Source organism: Lampris incognitus, chromosome 19 (assembly GCF_029633865.1).
Source record: "Lampris incognitus isolate fLamInc1 chromosome 19, fLamInc1.hap2, whole genome shotgun sequence".
Classification (NCBI taxonomy): domain Eukaryota; kingdom Metazoa; phylum Chordata; class Actinopteri; order Lampriformes; family Lampridae; genus Lampris; species Lampris incognitus.
This window is the reverse complement of record NC_079229.1, coordinates 19,187,177-19,214,884: the sequence shown is the minus strand read 5'-3', so window position 1 is coordinate 19,214,884 and position 27,708 is coordinate 19,187,177. Positions and strand designations below refer to the sequence as shown.

At 44.2% G+C, this 27,708-nt stretch overlaps 1 protein-coding gene across 2 annotated transcripts in view; it reads left to right on the top strand.

Moving 5' to 3' along the window:
- The window catches only part of dcaf11 (ddb1 and cul4 associated factor 11), a 29,615-nt gene extending 2,698 nt beyond the window's left edge, over positions 1 to 26,917 (top strand). For both annotated transcript variants that reach the window (XM_056299487.1, XM_056299488.1), the window contains exons 4-15: positions 10,245 to 10,363; positions 10,496 to 10,560; positions 11,310 to 11,410; positions 12,635 to 12,781; positions 13,757 to 13,811; positions 14,169 to 14,237; positions 14,877 to 14,934; positions 21,196 to 21,381; positions 21,556 to 21,709; positions 22,294 to 22,446; positions 25,475 to 25,581; positions 25,861 to 26,917. In XM_056299487.1, coding sequence (XP_056155462.1) covers positions 10,245 to 10,363; positions 10,496 to 10,560; positions 11,310 to 11,410; positions 12,635 to 12,781; positions 13,757 to 13,811; positions 14,169 to 14,237; positions 14,877 to 14,934; positions 21,196 to 21,381; positions 21,556 to 21,709; positions 22,294 to 22,446; positions 25,475 to 25,581; positions 25,861 to 25,938 — 1,292 coding nt within the window. In that variant the 3' untranslated portion in view covers positions 25,939 to 26,917. The remainder of the gene's footprint in view (positions 1 to 10,244; positions 10,364 to 10,495; positions 10,561 to 11,309; positions 11,411 to 12,634; positions 12,782 to 13,756; positions 13,812 to 14,168; positions 14,238 to 14,876; positions 14,935 to 21,195; positions 21,382 to 21,555; positions 21,710 to 22,293; positions 22,447 to 25,474; positions 25,582 to 25,860) is intronic.
- The last annotated feature ends 791 nt before the right edge of the window (positions 26,918 to 27,708 follow it).

Below are 27,708 nucleotides of genomic sequence, written 5' to 3'. Positions count from 1 at the left end.
ATGAGTGTTGGCTGTTTTTTTTTCTTCTTCCAATTGACAAGACCTCAGTAACCTACTAGTTTAATATCTAACTGTAGCTGGTTGAACAGATCAGCATTTTCCAGAATGGTCACACTCTACAAGAAAGTTTCAACAGAGTTTTTAAGACTTATTCAACCAAAATATCTTTTCCTCTTTTATGACCATGATTAAATCAGATGTTTAATATTAGCTGTGTTGTCAAGTCAAACTTTATTTATATAGCACATTTCATACACAGGGCAACACAATGTGCTTTACACAACTGTGTATTAAATGTGTTAGAAAGGAGAAAGGAGGGCAGAATTTACAAACAAGTGACTTGACAAGTTAGATTTAGAATAGAATGAGAATAGACTTGAGTACTTTGTTTTTTTGTTTTTTTTTTTGCCGTTAGATAAGTGGGAAGTGTGCTTCCCCTGTGTCAGTAAGGACCAGCCCCCACTGGTGTGTGTGTCTGTGTTTATCAATGAAGGTTGAATCAGTTCATCTGGATAGAACATTTATTGACAGATACGTTTCATCACTCAACTAAATGACATCTTCAGTCTAAACTGACTGCAGGTATCCCCAACCCTTATAAACAATACAGTTGCTTAACGACCGAAACTAACGACTACTTTCATATGCAAATACACTACCGTTCAAACGTTTGGGATCACCCAAACAATTTCGTGTTTTCCATGAAAAGTCACACTTATTCACCACCATATGTTGTGAAATGAATAGAAAATAGAGTCAAGACATTGACAAGGTTAGAAATAATGATTTGTATTTGAAATAAGATTTTTTTTACATCAAACTTTGCTTTCGTCAAAGAATCCTCCATTTGCAGCAATTACAGCATTGCAGACCTTTGGCATTCTAGCTGTTAATTTGTTGAGGTAATCTGGAGAAATTGCACCCCACGCTTCCAGAAGCAGCTCCCACAAGTTGGATTGGTTGGATGGGCACTTCTTTGAGCAGATTGAGTTTCTGGAGCATCACATTTGTGGGGTCAATTAAACGCTCAAAATGGCCAGAAAAAGAGAACTTTCATCTGAAACTCGACAGTCTATTCTTGTTCTTAGAAATGAAGGCTATTCCATGCGAGAAATTGCTAAGAAATTGAAGATTTCCTACACCGGTGTGTACTACTCCCTTCAGAGGACAGCACAAACAGGCTCTAACAGGTACTATTTAATGAAGATGCCAGTTGGGGACCTGTGAGGCGTCTGTTTCTCAAACTAGAGACTCTAATGTACTTATCTTCTTGCTCAGCTGTGCAACGCGGCCTCCCACTTCTTTTTCTACTCTGGTTAGAGCCTGTTTGTGCTGTCCTCTGAAGGGAGTAGTACACACCGGTGTAGGAAATCTTCAATTTCTTAGCAATTTCTCGCATGGAATAGCCTTCATTTCTAAGAACAAGAATAGACTGTCGAGTTTCAGATGAAAGTTCTCTTTTTCTGGCCATTTTGAGCGTTTAATTGACCCCACAAATGTGATGCTCCAGAAACTCAATCTGCTCAAAGAAGTGCCCATCCAACCAATCCAACTTGTGGGAGCTGCTTCTGGAAGCGTGGGGTGCAATTTCTCCAGATTACCTCAACAAATTAACAGTTAGAATGCCAAAGGTCTGCAATGCTGTAATTGCTGCAAATGGAGGATTCTTTGACGAAAGCAAAGTTTGATGTAAAAAAAATCTTATTTCAAATACAAATCATTATTTCTAACCTTGTCAATGTCTTGACTCTATTTTCTATTCATTTCACAACATATGGTGGTGAATAAGTGTGACTTTTCATGGAAAACACAAAATTGTTTGGGTGATCCCAAACTTTTGAACGGTAGTGTATGTGTGACCATTAACTAGAGTTTCAATGGCCATGTGTCCTATTCACAGAGGATTTGGGAATGTTTGCAATCACAGTATTGTAAGATGGTGACAGATGTACTCTTAGCCCCCCCCCCCCCCACAGTTCAGGGGTGGTCATTCCCTCTTAACATAGATGGCCTCTCGACTCCCTGTTCAAACCAGCATTCCTCCTTATCAAGGATGTGCACATCCTGGGCTATAGATGGGTGTAGATTGCGGAGTCCTGGCCTGACATGTTAGAGCTCGTGTTATGCCATTCTCTTGGCCAGCATCTCTTTAGTTTCCCCTATGTATAAGTTACGGCAGTCCTCCTTGTGCAGCCGTGTTTTGAGGTTTGAAAGCAAACGAGACGCGGTGTTTGGAAAATACGTGTCTCAGCTTTTCCAACACTCCCGACACATACGGAATCACCATTGGTTTACGCATAGGCAGCTGTTGTCCTTCTCTCCACTCTTCGATCAGCTGGTGCACTGTTTGGGCGTCTTCCTGGCTTTGACAAACGCCCAGTTAGGATAACCACACTTAACCAGGGCCTGTTTAAAGTGGGATTTCTCCCCTTCCCTGGCTGCTGTGTTGGTGGGGATGTGGCAGCTTGGTGGCACAGTGTCCTGATGTATCCTAGTTTGTGCTCCAGTGGATGATGAGAGTCAAACCTTAAGTACTTATCAGTATGTGTTGGTTTATGGTAAACAATCAAATGTCCCCCATCACCAATGCAATTTACGATAAACAATCAAATGTCCCCCATCACCAATTGCAATTTCAGTCTTAGAAGGCTAACATGTAATTTTTCACATCCCCTCTGGTGAACTGATGTGGTTGTCCACAGAGTGTGGTCGGTGAAATGTGGTACATCCTGAGATTTAATTTTAACCTGGGTGTCGTCCACAAATCACAATGGCTAGGTGTTGTCCCTGGATAGGACACCAGAGCCCTCTTTTCCACTTTCCTCCATATACAAGTTGGCCACTACAGGTGAGACTGGGGAACCCATAGCACACCCATGCCCCAGACAGTTTCAGCAGCAGACACACTTGGTCATTGTAAAGGGTCGTCCCATTGCTAAGGTTGGGGTCATTTTTTAATTTCATTCAGACTACCGCCACTGCTTCATCAACAGGAACGCGTGTGAAGAGAGACTTAACATCATAAGAGACCATTGTTTCATCCTTCTCCATATGTCCCTATTCAGCTTCGCGGCCCCGAACAGTAGTTGGAAGCCTCTGGTGTTTCGCTAGCCTGTTTAGCGTAGCCTGGCTCGTAACTGCTAACAAGCTTTCCAAAGAGTCTGGGGTCTGGGCCAGCTCTGCAGGGGGGAACGGGGCACTTTATTTCAGCACTGCAGTTAAATTTGATACACAGCCTTCTTATGATGCACTAGAATCCTCGCTTGGTAATGGTGGAAACTTTCCTCTCAGCACAGTGCGATATCTGTGGCTGCGGCTAAGAAGAACATACGCACACGGGCTCGCTGCATCTACGGCACCCACACAGATTACCCACAAAGCCAGCTCCTTAAAGGGCAAGGCTCAGTTTGCAACACCTGAGTATAATCTCATCCCATCTCATCTTCAGCTGCTTTTTTTGGGGTCGGGTCGCGTTAGCAGCAAGCTAAGTAGGGCACTCCAGGCGTTCCTCTCCCCAGCAACGCCCTCCAGCTCCTCCTGGGGGATCCCAAGGTGTTCCCAGGCATCCTAATCAGATGCCCGAACCATCTCAATTGGCTCCTTTTGATGCAAAGGAGCAGCGGCTCTACTCCAAGCTCCCCCCAGATGTTCGAGCTCCTCACCCTATCTCTAAGGCTGAGCCGAGGAAACTCATTTCAGTCGTTTGTATCCGCGATCTCACCCTTTCGGTCACTACCCAAAGCTCATGAGGACTAGAACGAAGATTGACTGGTAAAATGAGAGCTTTGCCTTCCGGTTCAGCTCCTTCTTCACCACAACGGTCCAGTACAACGTCTGCATTACTGCTGATGCTGCACCAATCCACCTGTCAATCTCCCCCTCCATCCTACCCTCACTCGTGAACAAGACCCCAAGATACTTGAACTCCTTCATTTGAGGCAGCAAGTGAAGGAGTTCAAATATCTTGGATATAATCTGTGGTACAAAATTCTGTCAGTAGCATTGCCCTGGTCTAACATCTTCAGACAATCTATCACCTTTTTCTTGAACCACTGCCCTGATCTCGTTTCAGGGGCTCATAAATCAGTCCCTCCAGGATTTCTAAAAAATGGCAATGCATGTTGCGATGATTTTGGCCTCTCTTTTTTTTTTGCAATTGGGGGAGCAAGTGAAAATTGCAAAAATAGCTGCGATTTTTTTTGTTGTAAAATTCATTAAAAATCAAAGGCAACTTGTATCAGTGAGAATAAAACCGCACTGTTCTGAGTGTTATAGGTAACCTAACCATTACCTTACTCCACAAAAAAAGCAAACAGGCTGCACAGAACCTCACCACTAACCACGCATATTGAATCTAACTCACCTTGATTCTTTCCGCGCTTGCAGTAGATCTGGATGTAACAGCCTCTGTCATGATTTTCGTTTGCGTTTCACCACAACGTTGCACGTGGTGCAAAACAGTTTGCCCCCGCTTTTGTGCAGATCAGGGAATTGCCTTACACAGTCTTTGGCGGTAATTTTAGTTGGTAAATGTAAGACGCTCCAAAACAATAGAGGGATTTTATTCAGGGGGCAGCCCGGGAACCACCCAGTCAGGACGCAAACCCGGATCACCTGCACCACAGACGACAACGTTAACCAGTGTAGCGCTATCTATCCCTTTTTACTGTCAAGGACAACGCTCCTGAGTTCTATATACAACTCGGTATCCAATAAACTATTGAAGTATTCTAATTTCGCTTCTTACGTGTTTAAAGTATGTTCTAAAGGCTCTAAATGTCTTACAGTGTCATCTGGTAACTCCAACTAAAATGGTTGACTACCCCTTTAAGGTACTTAAATATGGCATATGACCCCTTTAAGGCAATCTAACATGGTCCAGACACCTCAATGTGTCACCAAGTAACTTATATTAAAACGGTGGACTAGCCCTTTAAGGTTCTAAAATATGGTGTATTAGCCCTTTAAGGTTATATACTATGGTCTACACATCTCTGGGTGTCACTAGGTTACTTCCAGTAAAAAGGTGGACTAGCCCTTTAAGGTTGTCTCAACATGTCACTTACCATAGCCTAGACACCACAGGAATAAACACAATAATCCACACTCAAAAAGGTACATAGAATTATATATACAAATGTATTATGAGTAATAATTATTAGAATGAATGAAAGTAATAAGCCTCAATGGTTAACAAGCATCTGCATTCATATACACACAAATGAATCAGACCAACACATTAGCATACAGCTCGACAACCCTATAACTAAGGCGGCAATAAAAATAAAAGAGTCAACCCCCAGTTGCAGGCCTGTTTCTTTATCGGATACGTTGGGGCCCTAACCAGCCCTCTTCGCTCCCCTTGGGAGCCCGCACAATCCAGCTTGTACTCACAAAGAATGAATGCTCCTCTTCGTCTCACGCTTCCCGCCGCAGCGCAGCAGCGAACGTCAGGCAGGCATCCCTCCTAGCTAACTGGCTAGTTAGCCGTTAGCACCATCTCACGGTCGAACCGTGCGCTCGCCTCGGCAGCACAACACGGCAACAGACGACTTCTTCTGCGTTCCTCGACGGTCGCATGAACACAACACTACACTGTAACTGATAACGTTACTTCGCTAAACTAGAAGACGGCCCGATTCACTGTGGGGAGAGCCCCTTACCGCATCCAGTCCATTCGCGCGTCTTGCTGTGCTAGCAATGAACACCGACTGGCTAGCTCGCTCCGTAACGTCGCTGGGTCCACATATGGGACTGACGAGTAGTCAGTTTGTCTCCCCAGTCCACACAAACAGTTCCCGGGATGGGTCTCGGTCAGACACCCGCACACATCACTGTTCACTAAACTTCAATTACATTTCTCTCACCGCAACATAGCATATAACAACTCGACATCAAACTGCTCCGTTTTGCTCACACAAGGGACGAGTGACCTCCTTTCTCTCCCAGTTCAGTCTGCTCGCGCTGACGTTCCCCCTTGCCCTCTCAACCAATCACATTCAAGGTAAGTTATTCTCTCCGTAGCCAACCAATCACAACAATGGTAAGTTTTCAACAATAAAAGTAAATGCATTTCACATTGGTAAACAACTGTTTTGCAGAACAATATCAACTATATAATATATTCATATTCAAAAGGTAAACAAAATAACAAACATAGGCCAAACTCTTATCTAATAGTGCAATATAATATATCTAAGGCCTATAATTTAACCACAGGGTTACACCAGTCAACTAAAGGGTCCGACCCATTAGCCAAGGGCTAGCGAGTCTACACATCCGTGGTCGTTACACTACCCTCCTCCTTCGGGAAGCACGTCCCTGCGCTTCAGCATATCAGTTCCCTCACGCTTCTGGCGCGCGCGCTTCCACGCTTCCGATGGCCTCACGGTCCCATCATCCCACTTCTGATACCAATGTAGCGAATTCGGGGGGGGGGGGCCGCCGGGAACTGCCGCAGCTGCAAACCTGGGTCTCTTGCACCATGGGCGGCTGCGCTAACCAGTCAACTAAAGGGTCCAACCCGTTAGTCAAGGGCTAGAGAGTCTATTTATCTGTGCACGTTACACTACCCTCCTCCTTCGGGAAGCGCGTCCCAGCGCTTCAACATATCAGCTCCCTCACACCTCTGGGCGCACACACTTCTGATGGCCTCGCGGTCCCACCATCCCACTCAGGGCTGGATTATGGGCTGGGCATGCCGGGCGAGTGCCGGGACCCTGGACCACAAGGGGCCCCAAAAGCTCAAGGGTATTGTGTTCGCGTATAGTAGGGATCCCCAATCAAGGGGCATTAGTTCCAACCCTGCGTCGCGATACAGGACCCAAGCTAGTCTCTACTGATGCAGGGCCCCAAGTTACAAAGTCTCTATTGATGCGGGGGCCCCAAGATACACTCTCTACTGATGCAGGGCCCCAAGCTACAAAGTCTCTATTGATGCGGGGCCCCAAGCTAAAAAGTCTCTATTGATGCAGGGGCCCCAAGCTACAGTTTCTATTGATGCAGAGTCCAAGCTACAAAGTCTCTATTGATGCGGGGGCCCAAGCTACAGTCTCTACTGATGCAGGGCCCCAAGCTACAAAGTCTCATACAGACAGTATGTTTACATTGTAGCAATTAAGAGTGCAACATGTGCCTTGTGTTTACATTGTAGCGTTGAGAGTGCAACAAAGTCTGACATATCGCAAACTCGGTGCTTATGATCGAATTCGTTGTTTCATTGTGTATAGTTAAACAAATGTGCTAGCTCGAATGCCCACACTGAAAAATAATTAAACAGATAGTTTACTAAAATATGCCCATATTTCACTAAATTATTTGCTCTGAAACAAACAATTTCCTGTTGGTAAGCCGTTGTAAGTGGGAAGAAGGCTTTGCAATATGTTTGCGATGCTGTGAGCTGCTATTCTCATCTCTGTTTTGTGATTCAAAATTGTGTTGTACTTTGTAGTCGCCATCCGAATCCCATGCAGATTAGCATAGCGTTGACTACCAGGTTGGGTATTTGCATTAGTTTTACATTTAACAATGTTTAGTATTGTTTGCGTAGCCTATCTGACGGGGCGGGGGGGGGGGCAACGGACGTGTATGCCCCGGGGCCCCCTGGTGGGTTAATCCGGCCATGATCCCACTTTTGACACCAACGTAGCGAATTCGGGGGCAGGAGGCGGAGCTGGAGGTGGCAGAGTTGAAGATGCTAAGATTTTCACTGGGAGTAACGAAGAAGGACAGGATTAGGAACGATTATATTAGAGGGACCGCTCAGGTTGGACGGTTTGGAGACAAAGCAAGAGAGGCAAGATTGAGATGGCTTGGACATGTGTGGAGGAGAGATGCTGAGTATATTGGGAGAAGGATGCTGAATATGGAGCTGCCAGGGAAGAGGAGAAGAGGAAGGCCAAAGAGGAGGTTTATGGATGTGGTGAGGGAAGACATGCAGGTGGCTGGTGTGACAGAGGAAGACGCAGAAGACAGGAAGAAATGGAAACGGATGATCCGCTGTGGCGACCCCTAACGGGAGCAGCCGAAAGTAGTAGTAGTAGTAGCGAATTCGGGGGGCAGCCTGTGAACCACCGCAGCCAGGACGCGAAACCGGATCTCCCGCACCACGGGCGACAACGTTAACCAGTCAACTCAAGGGTCCGACCCGTTAGCCAAGGGCTAGCGAGTGTACACATTCGTGGTCGTTATTGTAGCGAATTCGGGCGGCAGTCTGGGAGACCGTCGCCACAGCCGGGACGCGAAACCGTGTCTCCTGCTCCGCAAGCGACAACGTTAACCAATCGACTAAAGGGTCGACTAGTCGAGCGGTCAGCGATGTCTCCCGCGGTGCGGGCGATACGGGTTCGCGCCCCGGCCGCGGCAATTCTTGTGGTTGCCCACCGAATTCGCTACAATATATGTGTGTATATGTATATAGAAATGGAAGACGTTCGTGGCGCACATATCTGCATCTTCACAACCAGAAACAAGGAAGTGAGTTTTGTGACGTATGGCTCAATGGTTTGCGCGGGGGATTTCTATGATTGGTGAAACTCGCGAGAAACTGCTATGATTGGGAAAACTCTTGGGAAAACTGCAGGGATTGGACAACATTACAAGATCGCGCAGAATTGTTGCGATCGCGACACCACGAAATCCTGGAGGCGCTGAGCTCTGACTGTCGACAGCTCTGCATTGGGGGGAGCGCGGGGCTCATGTTCGGGTTAAAATTGTTATAATTTATGTGTTACAATGTGTGGTTCATTTTGGGATATTCTGTTGTTTGGGGGGTCGACTCGGACTGGATGGACGATCATTTAAATGACCTCGTTAGGAGCACCCTTGGGGTCGTGTGGTGTATGGGACACAGGAGCTGTCATTATAAAGCAGGGCCGGGCAATCTTATCCAGAAAGGGCCACGGTTTTCGTTTCAACCAAGCAGTGACACACCTGATCCCACTAATCAACCAGTAGAGTCTTTAGCGAGGATCTTGATTAGGAGACACAGGCGTGTAATTGCTTGGTTGTAGCAAAAACCTTCACCCACACTGGCCCTTTCTGGATAATATGGCCCTTTCCCGTCAGTTCCGTCCGGTTCTGGCGGCGTATTAAAATCCAACAGCACTCCCGGTGTCCTGCAGTGTATGGAACACCAGAGTCGCGAATAAGAGATCTCGCCCCATTTCTTCCGCGCCGGCTCGCCATTGTATTTATGTCGCTAAGTAACGTCATAACTTTCTCATGATGGTCTGTTTGGTTTAATACAACAGGTTGAAACGTCCGCAGTTGCTCCGCGTCCGGGTCCGTGGTGGCGTTTTTACGGATCGCTGATTGCGCGGCTGTGATCAGTTCCACTAGTGGGATTTCATTCGGCGTCTGAGCAGAATGCAGCCTCTTAGCAAGATGTCTGTCTCCGCCCGGGTGAGTTGTCGGTCAAGACAAGATCCTTCACCCATTCGTCCACGTCGTCGGCGTGTGTTTGGCGTCCTTCTCTGTCGCTGTGGGCGCCGTCCGTTATGTGTCGATGTCTCTGGCGTGCAGCAAGTAGGTCGAACTCCTTTTGCTGCCTGGTTTTTGACATTTCGTGTTGCGCTAGACGAGCCTTATCCGTGAACTCAAGTCACACGTCGGAAAGTGGTCTCATCTAGACGCGACGTGTCTTGGTTGGATCTGCTCCCCCTTTTGCTTTCAAAGCGTCGATAGTAAAATTGGTTTGTCTCACCCGTTCGTTCAACAGCTGGCTCTGTGCCTTCTGGAGGATTTGTTTAGCTCGGTGACCCTTGACCGAAGACTTCATTTGCAGGCTTTGGGGTTTAATCCCTCTCTGTCTGCATCTGAGGTTGAATCTCAGGTGGTTCCTGTAGATCCGTCGCCATCTTACAATGATGTGGTTGCAAACGTTTCCAAATCATCTGTGAATAGTACACATGGCCATTGTTAATGGTCACACCCATATAGGCATATGAAACCGGTCGTTGGTTTCGGTCGTTAAGCAAGTATTGTTTATAAGGGATGAGGCTACCTGCAGTCAGTTAGATCGAAGATGTGCTTGTGATAAAGTATCTGTCAGTAAAGTATCCAGATGAACTGATTCAGCCTTCTTTGATGTTTGTGTCTTTGGTTATGGGATATTTTTATAAAATTATGGAAATAGATTTTCACAAATGTGTAGGTGCTTTGATTCAGAGAAAAATCTAAAAAGCCCTGAAAGTTTGATGCCAGATAACTAATCTTGAGACCTGTCTGTTATGTCCTCTTTCCAGTGGATGCCCAGCCAGACACTCAAGAAGTTGACCGGAGTGAGATTCGAACTCAGATCCTCCTGGCCACTGCCTCCTCTGGGCTCAAGGGCCGCCACAGCTTCACCCACATGCTAGCAGAGGTAAGACCATATATAAGTCCCTCATACCCCAGGGGTACTTAAACACTAATGCTGGAGTTAGACACTATACTGACACCTGGTTAAAAATTGTAAATGATGACAGATTCAATATTTTTTGTGTTCTTTCATTAGAGGGAACAAGGCAGATGTAGAGGTTCCAGCTTTTCCCATGGAGAGTGCAGTCGCATTCGCACACAGTATGTATGTTTAAGCATTGAAGACACCATCTCTGTCTTCCCTTCACTCATCTTTTACCACCATATGTCCACAAGGTGACACTCAGAGAATCAAGTGTAAGCTGACCCCACAGTTAATTATCAATTTGTGGGAGACACCACCTACATGAAACAGTCTATATGACAGATTGACAGTGGTATTGCAGCTGATTAAGCAGTTTTCACTACAAAGCCCTCCAATACATCCATCCATCCATTATCTGTGCCGCTTATCAGACATGATATTTACCAGAGTCCTCTTAATATACTTTCTCAACCAAAGAAAGTTGGATTGGTTCATCTGGATAAGTTTGTTGACGGATACGTTTCATCACTCATCTAAGTGACCTCCTCAGTCTAAACTGACTGCAGGTATCCCCACCCTTATAAACAATTGGTTGCATAACCACAGAGACCGATGATCCGTTTCATATCCAAATATAGGCAGCTACACATGGCCATTGAAACTCTAGCTAATGGTCACGCCCATATTTGTATATGAAACTGATCGTTGGTTTCGGTCGTTATGCAACTATTGTTTACAAGGGTGGGAATACCTGCAGTCAGTTTAGACTAAAGAGGTCACTTGGATGAGTGATGAAACGTATCTGGCAATAAACGTATCCAGAGGAACTGATTCAACTTGCTTTGATTTTCTTACCTGGATTATTGAGTATGCATTAAGACATACTTTCTCAACATTCAGCATTTCGACGTTTGTATTTCCTCAGTTTCCTGCCAAACTACGTGTCCCACAAGGATACATACCAGCAGAAAGCTTTCTGTGGGGTGTACAGTGAAGATGGCAACATGTTTCTCTCTGCCTGCCAAGGTAAATAACTTAATGAATTGAAAAGCTGGGGGAACATTACTGTACTACATCACTTCCATTATAGCCATGCCTGAGTGAAATAGCAGTCACATAGAATTAGATAGGTTTGTTTTAAATCCACACGGAGTGCCAAATGGGTGGACTTATGTTGCATCAGGAAAATATGGGCAGTGTTCATTATGTGGTTATTTATAACAACTTGCTTATAAGAACTAATCCTATTTATGAACACTATTTACTAGTTTCCTTTTAATACAATATTTCCATTTTTGATTTCTTTCTAGAATTTCTTTTGAGGTTATTTCTCTTTAATCAGATAGTATAAACTAGAAGGCTAAAGTAAAATATGGGTAGGGAGCATGAATCAGTTTTTTTGTTGGTTCTGCATCACGTTTGAATTTACAGTAAGTCCAGGGTATACTGCTTCACCTACTGAGTCACAAGCATGCCATTTTTTACTGCTAAGATATTTTTCAGTTAGTTTTGTAAGAGCTTACAAGTGAAAGTCAAAAATCTTTGTCTCCTTGAAGGCTAAGTGCCTTTTTTTAACATGTGCTTTTACCCAATAGTGAAAGCCTTCCTCAAAAATGACCTCCTTATCTATTGCAGAAAAGTTGAATCAAGTCATGCGGACACCCAAGTTTATTGGGAAAACGTTTCATCGCTCTGAGTCTGTCAGAGGAGTGATGAAACTTTTTCCTACTAATTTTGTCCAGATGATTTGATTAAATTTTCCTAAGATTTCTACACCTGGATTATTGAGCATGCACCGAGACACTCCTTAGCTATCATGTTCTTATAAAATCCATGCCTTTCCTACACACTTGGTTGCGCCAGTCAACTGTGTAGTCATGTTATTTTGAAACAACTTGCTTTTATACCAGGCTGGCTACAAGCTGTTGTAATGGAGTGTTCACCAAGCAGTGGATTGAGAGCTTAAAACTGATCATATGAGGGAGGATATGCCTTCTTAAATTATTTTCAATGTCATTCCTCAAAGTGCTATAATGTGAGAGAGGCATAATATAATACTGAAGGCTTATAGTCAGTTGCCTGAAAAAAAGAAGTCGTCTAAATTTAATAGTTACTTCAAAGCACCCTTAAAAATTAATTTTGGCCTGTGGGAAAACTTCTTTTGAAATCTACTATGTTTCAAAGAAGTTTGTATTAGATAACTTCAGATATGATAGAATAGTGCAAATATTCCTCTTTTGCTCACGACAGACCAGAACATCCGCCTCTATGACACCACCAGAGGACGATTTAACCTACGGCGAACGGTGAAGGCCCGAGACGTGGGTTGGAGCGTGCTGGATGTCTGCTTTACCCCTGACACACAGCACGTGCTCTACTCCAGCTGGTCTGACTACAGTAAGGCTAGAAGACCAGTGAGATGCAGTGCAATAAGTCTGAGTTATCATACACGTACATGTTATACTAAATAAGAGCGGTTGACTTTGGAAGATAACTTCATAGTTATCTGGCTAATAGGGTATCAAAGCATTCTTAAAACACCCTCTAGGCAATGCTATGCTTCAACATGTTGGGATTCAAAGAAAGTTGAATCAGTTCATTCTGGACACAATGTTCATTGACAGAAATGTTTCATCACTCATCTAAGTGACCTCCTCAGTCTAAACTGACTGCAGGTATCCCCACCCTTATAAACAATACAGTTGCATAATGACCCAAACCAACAATCAGTTTCGTATGCAAATAGGCAATGGCCATGTGTACTATTCAGGATTTGGGAATGTTTGCAATCACAGCATTGTAAGATGGTGACAGTTGTACCCTTAGCCCCCCCCCCCCCTCAGGTTCAGGGATGCAGCCAGTTTAGACTGAAGAGGTCACTTAAATGAGTGATGAAACGTTTCTGTCAATAAACGTTGGGTCCAAATTCAATTCAAAACTTTATTGCAGACTCAGGGTCCATAACAGACAAAGACAAATAGGTAAAAGACAAACCCCAGACAATACAAAGAGTAAACACAATAAAATAACATAAATGGAACAAATCAGTGTCAACTATACCAGTAGTCCCACTGCCGGGATTGATTGCGTGTGATGAGCTGATTCAGCTTTCTTTGATTTTCTTACCTGGATTATTGAGCATGCATAAAGACATGTTGGGATATTAAAACTATCTCAAGCCCCCATGGTTTGAGTTTTTGCCTTTTGAAATTCGTTTTTTTTAAAACTATTATTATTTGTGTTGTAAATTTCAACAGCATGGCACTCAATTCTCAATATTTGGTTCTTCCACTAGTTAGTGTTAAGATTTGTTCACTGGTATTTGACAAAATGTTCCTGGTTTGTGCTTATCTTTGTGTTTCCCCCCTCCAGTTCATGTGTGCAGTGTAGATGGAGACAGTGAAACCCACACCGCACTGGACCTCAAGTTAGTGTTTCCCTCATAGTAACTTATAGCATTACAAAGCAAGTAATTTATCATTTCCTACCACCTGGCTCTCCTCACCGTTTTCATTGTCACCTGGATGAATGGTGTTGTCATAGCATGTCACCTCAACTATCCATCCACTCTGCGTACATGTAATGATGTTAATTAGAGGGATCAGTATGACCTGTTTCCATAAAAGGTTCAAATTAAGCCCATAACAACATTATTTCAGAGATGATGTAAAAGATATTTTAGCATTAGGGCCTCTTATGATAACGATGATCAACCGTTTAGTTGTAGTTAGCTCGACAGTAGTACAGTGTTGACTTGTTTATGTGTGCTATCGTTGTTTCATAGTCCAGATGAAAGGAGGTTCTGTGTGTTCTCACTGGCCGCATCTACAGATGGCAAGGAGATCTTGGGAGGGTGAGAACAATTCTGTTTTCAGTTTCATTGCCTTTATAGCAAGCCTGGTAGATTTGAAACTAGGATAAAGGCCAATTTTCTACAAAAGGTTTTCTAATGATGTGTAGCTACTTATTTTCAGTTACTTGTACCAGTAATTCAATGTAAGTAGCTTCACATGGTAAAATGCCTTGGAGACCTCAACGTTTATGAAAATCCACATCTTTCTTTATTTGAAATGAAAGTGAACTGAACCAGCCATGATTGAAACAATATTTAAGAATGCACTTCCTCTCTAATATCCAAAATTGTAACTGTGGCAGAGTGAGACGCAGTTGCACCTGTCTTAAGTCAATGTAATTGGCTTGAGACAGGTCAAACTGGGGCTTTTCCCCCATGAAGATACACAAAAGACAGGGAGAGAGTATAAACAGAGACATGGATCTGCATAACACTCTCCTCAACTCCAGACGTCTGAGTATTTTAACCATTTTATCTGGTGTTTTTAACTTTGTGTGTTGATAAACAAGGTATTGAGCCCTCACCTACCATAATTGCCTATGTCTCTGTGCTGGAGAACTGAATTCCATCAGGTGTTCTCAAAGTGATATAGACTTGGGATGCAAATTTACCCTTGCTCCAAATTGTCTCTCCCTGCAGAGCAAATGATGGGTGTCTTTATGTCTTCGATCGTGAGCAGAATAAACGAACACTGAAGGTTAGTGCAGAGTGATTTTAAACCTGTGAGATGTGACCTTTGTGTATTTTTTGCATGCTTTTGCGTGTGTTTATGAATGTGCACCCTTCACTGCCTGCACTTAACCATTAGTGAGTCACATTTTACTCTCTGATTGTAGCTCGCTCTGTGATCAAGATGAGCATGTGCATGTATTTTATGTGTTTGTGTGTTCACAACCAGGTCACACCCAAAACTTGTCACTTCCCTACCACCTGTGGTGATGTGGTAATCCCCTCTGTGGAGAGGTCACCCACCGACCTCTGCCATCTGCTTTACCTCTCATCTGCTTCTTCTCCCTCCACCCTTTTTCTTCCATTCCCTCATCCAACTTGTCCTAAGTTAATCTGTGTCAGTGCTCTCCCTCCGTTATCTCTTACGCCTCCTCATGCTCCACACTTTCTGCTTTCTAATGGTTCGTCTTATCCACACACGCACACACCATGCTTTCTCAGGCACATTAACACAGTCTTAGGCAGATGTACATACAGTGGCTTCAGAAAGTATTCAGACCCCTTAACTTTTTTGCACACTTTGTGTTCAATCAGTTTATCTGGATACAACATTTATTAACAGAAACGTTTCATCACTCATCTAAGTGACCTGTTCAGTCTAAACGGACTGCAGGTATGGAGCCCCTCAGTGGCAGAGCACATACCATATAAAGCTGAGTCCTTACCGCAGCGGCCTGGGTTCGAATCCAGCCCGGGCCCTTTGCGGCATGTTATCCCTTCTCTCTTTCTACTGTCGCTGTCCAATAAGGACAGAAAATGCAAAAAAAACAAATCTTAAAAAAAAGCTGACTTTAGGTATCCCCACCCTTCTAAACAATACAGTTGCATAACGACCGAAACCAACGATCAGTTTCATATTTAAATAGGTGTGACCCTTAACTAGAGTTTCAATGGCTATGTGTACTATTCACAGAGGATTTGGGAATGTTTGCAATCGCAGCACTGTTTCATTTTGATTTTTTTTTTTTTTTTTTTTTTTGCATTTTCCGCCTTTTTTATTTGATAATGATAGGGGAGAGAGAGGGGATGACATGCATTAAAGGGCCTGAGCCGGACCCAGGCTGCTGCAGTAAAGACTCAGCCTTAAGTGGTATGCAGTCTACCAGGTGAGCCACCGTTGCACCCCTGCAATCACAGCATTGTAAGATGGTGACAGCTGTGGGACTTACGGTATGGTGCAGGAGCTAGTAGCAGCATAAAACGGAGGCTTCCAGATGGTCTTACTCCCCCCATAAAAAAGGCACTTGATAATCAAGTAGAAAAAGTTGATATGAATGGGGGAAACAAAAGACAGGCCAGAGGAAAACTACAACAAAACCTAAGAAAAGATGATAAATCATGGACGGAAAGTGAGGACACAGCCAATAGAGCTAACACACCAGCTGAACACGAGGCTATCCAAGCTAACATCAATGCTGTGATACAGGTGGTCTATTTGGATGTGAAGAAAGAATTCAACGAAACAATTGGAACACTCGAGACTCAGCTGCTGGACCTTCAAGGAGAAATAAGTCAGAAATAAATAGTATTACAATAAATGGTTTTATTTCTGAATTAAAAGAAATAAAGAGTTGAGGGGATGGAGCAGAGCCTGACCAACTTGGAGGAATGGCACACCGATGTCAAGGAGATGCTTTCCTACATGCTTGAATCTCAAAAACCCATCCAAGCCTAGCTGATGGACCTAGAGGCGCGTTTGCACAGGAGTAACATTCACGTTCACGGTATCCCTGAGGGGGACAACATGAAAGCATTCCTGGAAGTTTTTAAAACTGAGTTGTCTCACCCTGATACCCCCCTCGGTATTCAGTGCTGTCACTGGGACCCAGACTGTCACAAGGCTCTAACCCAAGGTCCGTGGTTGTCTGATTTCCTGAAATACACGACCAAGGAGCTGGTGCTCCGCTCTGCTTGGAGATAGGAGATCCACTACGATTGAAGAAGAGTGGGGTTTTTTGAGCAGGACTGCCCAGCCAAATTACTCATGAGAAGAAAGGCATACTCCTCCATTAGAAAAATGCTCAAGGAGAAGGAAATTTGTTTCCAGACGCTTCACCCAGCGAAACTCAATGTTCTTCAAGACTGGCCCAGCTGTCTACAACAGCACACAGGAGGCGACAGATGATTTGAAGAAAAGGAGATTCATCCCGGACGCCTGTGGAGCTGAGACCCCCGCGCAAAACACACCTTCGGCAAGACCGAGACAACCTACCTGGGAAACAGCAGGCACAAAATCACACCGACACCAAGAGGCCTGCCTCAAGCATATCCAAGATAAGCTCAAGGGGTTTTGACACAATGAGGATGCTTCACAAGAACTTTGTATTCTGTGTAACAATTAATCTAGAGATCGGTAAGATTATCATCTCTAATACCAGATCGGATTGTATTTTATTGTATTGTATAACCAGGCGAATTTTCCTACTGTGACATGATCCAGTTAAAATGACTGTATGTCTGGGAACTGAAGCCTAGTTTTTTTTTTATGTGCACTGCTCTGATGTTAACCTGTCGGAGATACGGGGTGGCACAGGGAGGGAAACCTTCAGGGTTAAGGGATTCCTCTCCCAACTTAGAAGTTGAGTTTACACTTCAAGGATGGAAGTCACTAATGTTCAATATGTGTGCTGTGTTCACATGTTATGTTTAATTTTGTTTCAGGTCATCTATGGATATTTGAATAATTGGGTGAACTTTTTTTTTCTTCACTGATTGAAATGCTTCATCAAGAGTATAGAATAATCGCTGTTAATGTTAATGAGCTAAATAATCCTATGAAGAGGAGTAAGGGTATTTCTAAAATGAAAAGAGAGAAACAAGACATTATTTTCTGGCAGGAGACGCACCTTACAAGTACTAAACATAAGAAATTGTGTAAAATGGGGTTTAAAAACTCATACTATTCCTCATTCAAGAAGGGAAATGCAAGGGGTGTAGCAATTTTAATGTATTTATTTATCGATTCTATTTACTCTGTTATAAAAAAGGGGACCAGAAGGTGTGATCCAATTATCGGGGCACCACACTGCTCAGCCTCCCAGGGAAAGTCCACTCTAGGGTGCTGGAAAGAGGCTCCGACCGATTGTTGAACCTCAGATCCTGGAGGAACAATGCGGATTCTGTTCTGGTCGTGGAACAATGGACCAACTCTTTCCCCTTGTGGAAGTGCTGAGGGAGGCATGGGAGTTTGACCAGCCAGTCTACTACATGTATTTTGTGGACTTGGAGAAGGCTTATGATCATGTACACCGAGGCACTCTGTGGGGGTACTGCGGGAGTATGGGGTACCGGGGCAGTTGCTAGAAGCCATCCGGTCCTTGTATAAGCAAAGTGAGAGCTGTGTCCACATTCTCGGCACAAAGTCAAACACATTTTCGGTGGGTGTCAGATTCTGCCAAGGTTGTCCCTTGTCTCCGATTCTGTTTGTGATATTCATGGACAGGATGTCAAGGCGCAGCCAGGGTGAGGAGTGTGTCTGTTTTGGGAACCTCGGAATTGGATCTCTGTTCTTCGCAGATGAAGTGGTTTTGTTGGTTTCATCGGAACGCGACCTCCAGCACGCACTGGGGCGGTTTGCGGCTGAGTGTGAAAGGGCCAGGATGAGAGTCAGCACCTCCAAGTCTGAGGCCATGGTTCTCTACTGGAAAATGGTGGCTTGCTCCCTCCCAGTTGGGGATGAGTTGTTGCCTCAAGTGAAGGAGTTCAAGTATCTCGGGGTCTTGTTCACGACCAGATCAAAAGGGCTTTGTGAAAAACAGGCAAGCCCAGGACATTGTGCAGCAGGCTCTCCACCTCATTGACCATGTGAGAAATAGTGACATGGAATCCATAGTTATTAGTCTTGATGCAGAAAAGGCTTTTGACTCTGTCCATTGGGAATATTTATATTTGGTTCTTAAACGCTTCGTCTTCATCTTCAACGATCAGGTAATTGAATGTCTGAATTCTCTATATTGCTCCCCCACGGCCAGAATGAAAATAAACGGGTCCTTACCTAAGATAGTATTTCTTGAAAGGGGATATCGTCAGGGGTGCCCCCTTAGTCCCACACGTTTTGCTCTCTTTATTGAGCCACTGGCACAGGCAATCGGAGAGGATAAAGATATGACTGGGATATTGATTGGAAACACACAACATAACATTTGTCTGTACGTGTACGATATTTGGCTCATACTCTGATTGCAAATTAAATTTACATAAAACTCAGACTTTTACCTTTAACCAGGGACCACATGAAAACATTTATTGAACTTGTAAATTTAAATGGACAGGTAACATAATTAAACATCTCAGGGTACAATAAACAAGACAGATATTTATTACAAATATTAACAAGTAGCAAGAAAAGAATAACCAGGAAATGGCTGAGCAGCGAGTGTCTGACAATCGCAGACTGGATAGAAATAGTTCATAACATTTTCCCTGAGACATGATACTGAGAAAGGTAACATGTATTGGAAGAATTGGAGATGTTGCTTGGATCTGAGGTGATCTCATTACGGTATATTTGCTCTGTGTGGAGAACTCTGTACTTTTCTGTGTTGGGACTTTTAAAGTGGACCCTGTGAATGTATGGAGGAACACTCCCCCTTTGAGAGTATCCTGTTTTATTATGGATCAAAGTGGTGAATCATGGGTACCTCAGAGGACTGCTATGGACATGAAGGACCCCCAAACCCAACCTGCTAGCCCATTTTTTTCTGTTTTGAGTGATGTCTGGTATTTCATATTGCCGTAGATGACCCTGTCTATTGTGTTTTGTATATGTATGTATTTATTGTCAAAATAATAAAAATAAAGTTAAAGAACAAAGATGGTGACAGATGTACTCTTGGTTTGAGTCCACCTGTGGCAAATGGAATAGATTAGACATAGTTTAGAAAGGCACTAAAGGTCCCCCAATTCACACTGCTTGTCAGGCCAAAAACCAAGCCATGAAGTACAAGGAACTCTTTATAAACCTTCATGATAAAATTGTGGTGAAGCATAGTTCAGGGCAAAGGTATAAAACCATTTCTTGGGCTTTGAGTGTTCCCAGGAGCACAGTGGTCTCAATAATTGCAAAATGGAAGAATTTCAGAACCACCAGGACTCTTCATAGAGTTGGCTGTCTGGCCAAACTGAGTAACTTAGCAAAAAGGGCCTTGGTCAGGGAGGTGACCAAGAACGCAATGGTCACTGTAACAAAGCTTCGGAAGTCCTCTGCATAGTTTGGAGAACCTGCCGGAAGGACAACTAGCTTAGCAGCACTCCATCAATCAGGCCTTTATGGTAGAGTGGCTCATTGGAAGCCACTCTTGAGTGAAAGGCATATGACAGCTCGCTTAGCGTTTGCCAAACGGCATTTAAAGGACTCTCAGAGCATGAGGAAAAGGATTCTCTGATCTGATGAGACAAAAATGTAACCCTTTGGGCAGAGCTCCAAGCACTATGTCTGATGAACACCAGGCACTGCTCATCACCTGGCTAATACCATACCTACAGTGAAGCATGGTGGTCGCAGCGTCTTGCTATGGGGGTGCTTCTCAGCTGCAGGGACAGGGAGACTGGTCACAATTGAGGGAAGGATGAATGCTGGCAAATACAGAGAGGTCCTTGAAGAAAACCTGCTGCGGATTGCACACAACTTCAGACTGTGGCAACGGTTCACCTTTCAGCATGACAATGTCCTGAAGCATACGGTCAAGACAACACTGGAGTGGCTTCGGGACAAGTCTCTGACTGTCCTTGAGTGGCCCAGCCAAAGTGCAGACTTAAACCCCATAGAACATCTGTGGAGGGACCTGAAGATGGTAGTTCACAGACGTACATCAAATCTGACAGATTTTGAGGATCTGCCAGGAAGAATGGGATAAGCTGCCCAAATCCAGGTATGCATAGCTTGTAGGGACTTACCCAAGAAGACTCAAAGCTGTAATTCCTGCCAAAAGAACTTCTACAAAGTACTGAATTAGGGGTCTGAATACTTACAAAAATTAAAGATTTCAGTTTTTGATTTTTATTAAATTCTAAAAACATGTTTTCACTCTGTCATTATGAGTTATTGAGTGTAGATTGATGGGGAAAAATAGCAATGTATCCATTGAAAATTGAATCTACAACACAAGGTTTGCAAAAACGGAAGGGGCCTGAATACTTTCAGAAGCCACTGTATGCATACATCTAGTCAATAACTCAGTCACACACAAACTCCCTCATACACAAACTGACAGTGTCTCCCTTCTCTCAGATCGATGCCCATGAGGATGATGTGAACGCGGTGGCATTCGCTGACAGCTCCTCCCAGCTGCTCTTCTCTGGCAGTGATGATGCGCTGTGCAAGGTATGGGACAGACGGACGCTGCGTGAGGACAGGCCACAGCCTGTGGGACAGCTGGCTGGACACCGAGATGGTATCACCTTCATCCACAGCAAGGTGGGTGGGATATGAAGAAATCAAGTATGTTAAGTATTTAATTAATCTTATTAATGGAGAAAAAGATCTTTATGCTAATAAAGAGGGAAAACAAAAATATGTATTCAGTCGTGTAATAGACACTTGCCGTCGGGTTTGAACCCCACCTACTAAATCATGGCATGACTTTTCTAGGGCGATGCACGATATCTGATAAGCAACTCGAAGGACCAGTCTATCAAGCTCTGGGACGTGAGGAAGTTTTCACCCAAGGAGGGACTTGCAGCCTCGCGCCTGGCTGTCACCCAGCAAAACTGGGATTACCGCTGGCAACAGGTTCCCCAGAGAGGTGAGGAGAGGAGTGACGGGTGGGATTAGGATAGGTGGGGTTGAAGGCAGGAAGGGAATCATTGTTGTCACGTGATTTGGAGAGGGAAGGGGAGGATGGGGGAGGAGATGGCAAAGGAGGATAGAAGGATGGGACATTCTTGGAGAAGTAAAGGGGGCACCACTGTCTTGGGAGTATTGAAGAAAGGGAGCAGAGAGCAAGAAAATAAGAGCCAAGAAAGGTGAAAGACTGGTAGCTCACAGGGTGAAACTGAGGACAGGAGGGAGTCATTTTCATGATAAGTCACAGATAAAAGGAGTGGTCGACAACTGATTAAAGATAACAGGGAAATGGTCATCATTCGTCATTCCCATAACCCCATACATCTATCTATATGTGTTTGTTCAATGCTCTGAGGACCTTCAAACTAAGTCATAAATACCAAAACCGATATTCATGACAGCAATGAATGAATTCTTTAAATGAAAAATATATAATTTTAACAATTTTTGTTTATCTATTTTGATTTCCAGTTACAGACATTGCTTCCCTCTTGCTTTCTGAATTGTGTTTTGTTCACTCCCTTGGCCTGTCATGTCCCCCAGCCCTAAAAAGACACAAGCTAACGGGTGACACCTCAGTGATGACCTACCGTGGCCACGGCGTTCTGCACACGCTAATCCGCTGCCGCTTCTCGCCAGAGTTCAGCACCGGGCAAAGGTTCATCTACTCTGGCTGCTCCACTGGCAAAATCATCAGTGAGTCCTTGTGCCTGCTCATGCGTGCATGTGTGTATATATGTGTCTCTGTTTGTGTGCATGAGAATGTGGGTATGCCTGCATTGCTGTGCATGCATGTGTGTGTGTAGTGGGCATGTCTTGGTGTGCTTGCACATCTGTCAATGCAAGAGAGCTTATCTTGCTCAGTGGGTATTTCTGCACCTTTTAGTTAAAGATCAACCTTTTTTGCAGATCCATGACAGCGCTAGCAGATCCATGTTAATTACATTGTATTTTTCCACTGCCCTAAAGCATTCTCAAGTCTGTCCAGTCATTTAAAGTACCTAGAATAACTAAACTGAGGTATGCTAGGCTACCTCTTACATCTGTTAACTTCTGTTACCAGCTTTGACAGCATGTTACTGTTAAGTCTTTTGTTATACAATATGTCCTGATAAGGGTTGGGGTCTGATTTTTTTTTTTTTTACAATTTGATTCGATACTGGATTCAGGTTCAATAAAATGCTATTGAACCCCAACCCTAGTCTTGACTGCACCTTATGTGAGGTGTTGTTTTTGCTGTACCTTGTGTGCCGGTGGTGGGTTGTGTAACTGTCTTGTGATGTGTCAGCACCAGTTTACCAGGTCATACTCCTTTCACTGCCAGCTATTCCTAGTGAAAAAAAGTGATTCTCACGTGTATGATACAGAAAGTGCCCTAATTTGAATGCCCAAAACAGACAGATGCTCATGGGGCTGGAGAAGGTGTGTGTGTGTGTGTGTGTGTGTGTGTGTGTGTGTGTGTGTGTGTGTGTGTGTGTGTGTGTGTGTGTGTGTGTGTGTGTGTGTGTGTGTGTGTGTGTGTGTGTGAGGGAGAGAGAGAGATGGCGAGATAAGGAGAGATATCTCTGATTAAACTTCATCCTGCCACACTATGGTATCTGTTATGACTTGCCCTTAAGTGCCAACATACATACATGCATGCATACTGAAACTATCTTCACACTCAAACTGTCTCTCTTTATTGCTTGTTGGTTTGCCCACTCACTTACTCAAATACAGAACAACAATTACTTCACACACTCTATTCTGTGTGTGGGCGCTGTGATGGCTTGGCAGCCTGTCCAGGGTGTCTCCCTGTCTGCCGTCCAGTGACTGCAGGGTTAGGCTCCAGCATCCCCGCAACCCTGAGCAGGCTAAGCAGTTCGGATAATGGATGGATGGATGCTGATTATCAAAGTGTTTGTTTTTTATCTGTAAATCTCATCGCTTAATCGACACACATCGTCAGTTATTTTGGATGGAGGGTTTTGCTTTTTATTTGTTTTCAGGTGTTTGATTGATAGGCCAGGGCTTGCTTCCTGCCATGTGCAAAATGTTCAATGATAACATTTCCCCCCAGCACCGTTTACAAGGGCACCAGTCAGCGTAGCTCAATTTAGGCCCGCCCTCGACGATTCCGATTGGTTAAAAATTCAGTCAACCCAGAACGTTTTTTTCATCTGTTCCAGGATGATAATGGGTTCTGCCAGACCTTTCTCCTGTGCTGGCACAGCAGTAAAACATAGTGTGGAGATAGGTACGAGTATGCCAGATTACATTTTTTTAGATCTACACTACCGTTCAAAAGTTTGGGATCACCCAAACAATTTTGTGTTTTCCATGAAAAGTCACACTTATTCACCACCATATGTTGTGAAATGAATAGAAAATAGAGTCAAGACATTGACAAGGTTAGAAATAATGATTTGTATTTGAAATAAGATTTTTTTTACATCAAACTTTGCTTTCGTCAAAGAATCCTCCATTTGCAGCAATTACAGCATTGCAGACCTTTGGCATTCTAGCTGTTAATTTGTTGAGGTAATCTGGAGAAATTGCACCCCACGCTTCCAGAAGCAGCTCCCACAAGTTGGATTGGTTGGATGGGCACTTCTTTGAGCAGATTGAGTTTCTGGAGCATCACATTTGTGGGGTCAATTAAACGCTCAAAATGGCCAGAAAAAGAGAACTTTCATCTGAAACTCGACAGTCTATTCTTGTTCTTAGAAATGAAGGCTATTCCATGCGAGAAATTGCTAAGAAATTGAAGATTTCCTACACCGGTGTGTACTACTCCCTTCAGAGGACAGCACAAACAGGCTCTAACAGGTACTATTTAATGAAGATGCCAGTTGGGGACCTGTGAGGCGTCTGTTTCTCAAACTAGAGACTCTAATGTACTTATCTTCTTGCTCAGCTGTGCAACGCGGCCTCCCACTTCTTTTTCTACTCTGGTTAGAGCCTGTTTGTGCTGTCCTCTGAAGGGAGTAGTACACACCGGTGTAGGAAATCTTCAATTTCTTAGCAATTTCTCGCATGGAATGCCTTCATTTCTAAGAACAAGAATAGACTGTCGAGTTTCAGATGAAAGTTCTCTTTTTCTGGCCATTTTGAGCGTTTAATTGACCCCACAAATGTGATGCTCCAGAAACTCAATCTGCTCAAAGAAGTGCCCATCCAACCAATCCAACTTGTGGGAGCTGCTTCTGGAAGCGTGGGGTGCAATTTCTCCAGATTACCTCAACAAATTAACAGCTAGAATGCCAAAGGTCTGCAATGCTGTAATTGCTGCAAATGGAGGATTCTTTGACGAAAGCAAAGTTTGATGTAAAAAAAATCTTATTTCAAATACAAATCATTATTTCTAACCTTGTGAATGTCTTGACTCTATTTTCTATTCATTTCACAACATATGGTGGTGAATAAGTGTGACTTTTCATGGAAAACACAAAATTGTTTGGGTGATCCCAAACTTTTGAACGGTAGTGTAGATACGGCCTGGCGGCCTGTCCAGGGTGTCTCCCCGCCTGTCGCCTAGTGACTGCTGGGATAGGCTCCAGCATCCCCGTGACCCTGAGAGCAGGATAAGCGGTTTGGATAATGGATGGATGGATACATTCTTCCCAAATAAAGTACATAAAAGTAGCTAAACTGTTTGGTTCAACTTTCTTGTTTGTGTGTGTGTGTGTGTGTGTGTGTGTGTGTGTGTGTGTGTGTGTGTGTGTGTGTGTGTGTGTGTGTCCAGTTTACGACGTGCTAACAGGCATGGTGGTAGCCAAATTGTCGGGCCATGACGCGTGTGTGAGGGACGTCAGTTGGCACCCGTACCAGGACAACATTGTCAGCAGCTCTGTGAGTCCCACTCCTGCAGCTGTTTTCAAACGGGAGCAGCTAGACCACAGCCAGCATGAGAGCTGTTAACCATACATGATAAATCTAACCTAGCTCAGTTCAAAAGCCAAGTTGCATAACGGTAATATCTGTTAGCCATAAGGAAGCGTCGTCTCTTCTCCCCCTGTTCTTTTTCTCCTGTATTCATATATCCTTCTTTCTCTCCCTTCCCTTTCCCTCCATTCTTTCTTCCATGTTTGCTCCATCTCTCAACCCTTACCCCCTGCACCCTCTCCACAGTGGGACGGAGCGGTGTGCATGTGGGAGCACAGGCAAATCCATCCTCTGGAAGAGGAGAGAGAAAGGGAGAGAGACTGATGGCCCTGCGATGCCAGAACAGGATTGATTGACAAAAAGAGAAAGGGTAAGGAAAGAGAAGAGAGACCAGCAGACTGATGTCAGAGGAAGTGACATCACCACAGACAAGAAGAGGCTGGGCCTGACAGAGCGAAACGAACTCGTAAAGAGCAAGAAAGACTCTTGTGATCTTTTGAATTAAATGCTGGATATTAGTAATTATAGCGTGGTTGTGAAGTGATAATTGGGAAGGATTTGTAACCTTGTATTGCTAAAGCTACAGAATAGAACATGGATTTTCGTTTTATCAACCAAGAAGATGTCCTGTGTAACTTTTCTTTATCATCCACCTCACTTTGTCACATGGACTGGCCAAGGCCACTACATTAGGCCTGAAAGACCTATACTACCGCTCACAATGTTAATCGCTTGTTATAATGGGTTATCAAAAAACAAAACTGCATATGGACAGAACGTTTATTATGGTGTTTTGAGGAGAAAGCAGTTTCACACAATTAACCGAAGTTGTAAATTAAATCAGCTGATTTAATTAAATCAAGACATTGCGGGGCAAAACTTTAATGATTGTGGCGATAATTCTGTGTCATTGATGTAAGATAGATTTAAGTTTCCCAGGCATGTAATCACGATGTAAACGATTCTGATTTGTGAATGACTTGACTTTCCAGCCGTCGTTGACAACAAGGGTCCTGGGTGACCTTATCAGCGACCCTGAATAAGCTCAACTTTGTGAAAACAGTGCCCTGGGTTGAACAAAGGAAAAGAAGAAAGAAAAAAAAATAATTTTTGTTAACAACAAATGTTTTGATTAAATATGCTGGTGTGTTGACATGTTATGGTCAGAGCTTGACAGAATAGGGAATGTGAGTACGTTATGAAAACATGCACATCGTTATGTGAATGTTGAGTACGTTTCTATTGATGCCCATGCGTTAGCCTCAAGCTGTTGTTTTACACCGACAATAAAATCTTTCTTTAAATGTGATGCATGATTGGTTTGTGCCTGCACTAAAAAGGCATGGCGCTGGTTTTTGTCCTCGACCTGACTCTCAGATAGCGCTTAACGCAGGTTGGACGTGAGCAATATAAATGACCCCCCCCCCCAAATGACCCCCCCCAAATGACAGATTTGCCAAGCAAGCGAAACAATTCTGACGTCATGTGTGACGCGTTAATAGCGCTAGTGTCCCCGCTCAGTCCTTACACGATATACAAATGTCAAAAGAAGCAATGCACAGTCATACAAGATGGCGAAGGCTACTTTATGATGCTAGAAACAGGCCCAAAGCGTTAGCAGCACTGACACAATGTCACGTCGAGTATCACTGGCGCGCGTCCGGGCAGCGTAGCGGTCTATGAAGTTGCACACCAACACAGGGATCGCCGGTTCGAATCTCGGTGTTGCCTCCGGCTTGGTCGGCCGTGTCTGCGGGTGGGAAGCCGGACGTGGGTATGTGTCCTGGTTGCTGCACTAGCGCCTCCTCTGGTCGGTCGGGGCGCCTGTACGGGGGGGAATAGCGTGATCCTCCCACGCGCTACATCTTCCCGGTGAAACTCCTCACTGTCAGGCGGAAAGGGGCGGCTGCTGACTTCACAAGTATCGGAGGAGGCATGTGGTAGTCTGCAGCCCTCCCCGGATCGGCAGAGGGGGTGGGGCAGCAACCGGGACGGCTCGGAAGAGCTGGGTAATTGGCCAGATACAATTGGGGAGAAAAAGGGAGGGGGGGTCGTCATTGGCTGCAAGGTCTTAACTGCAAATGAGCAGATTTA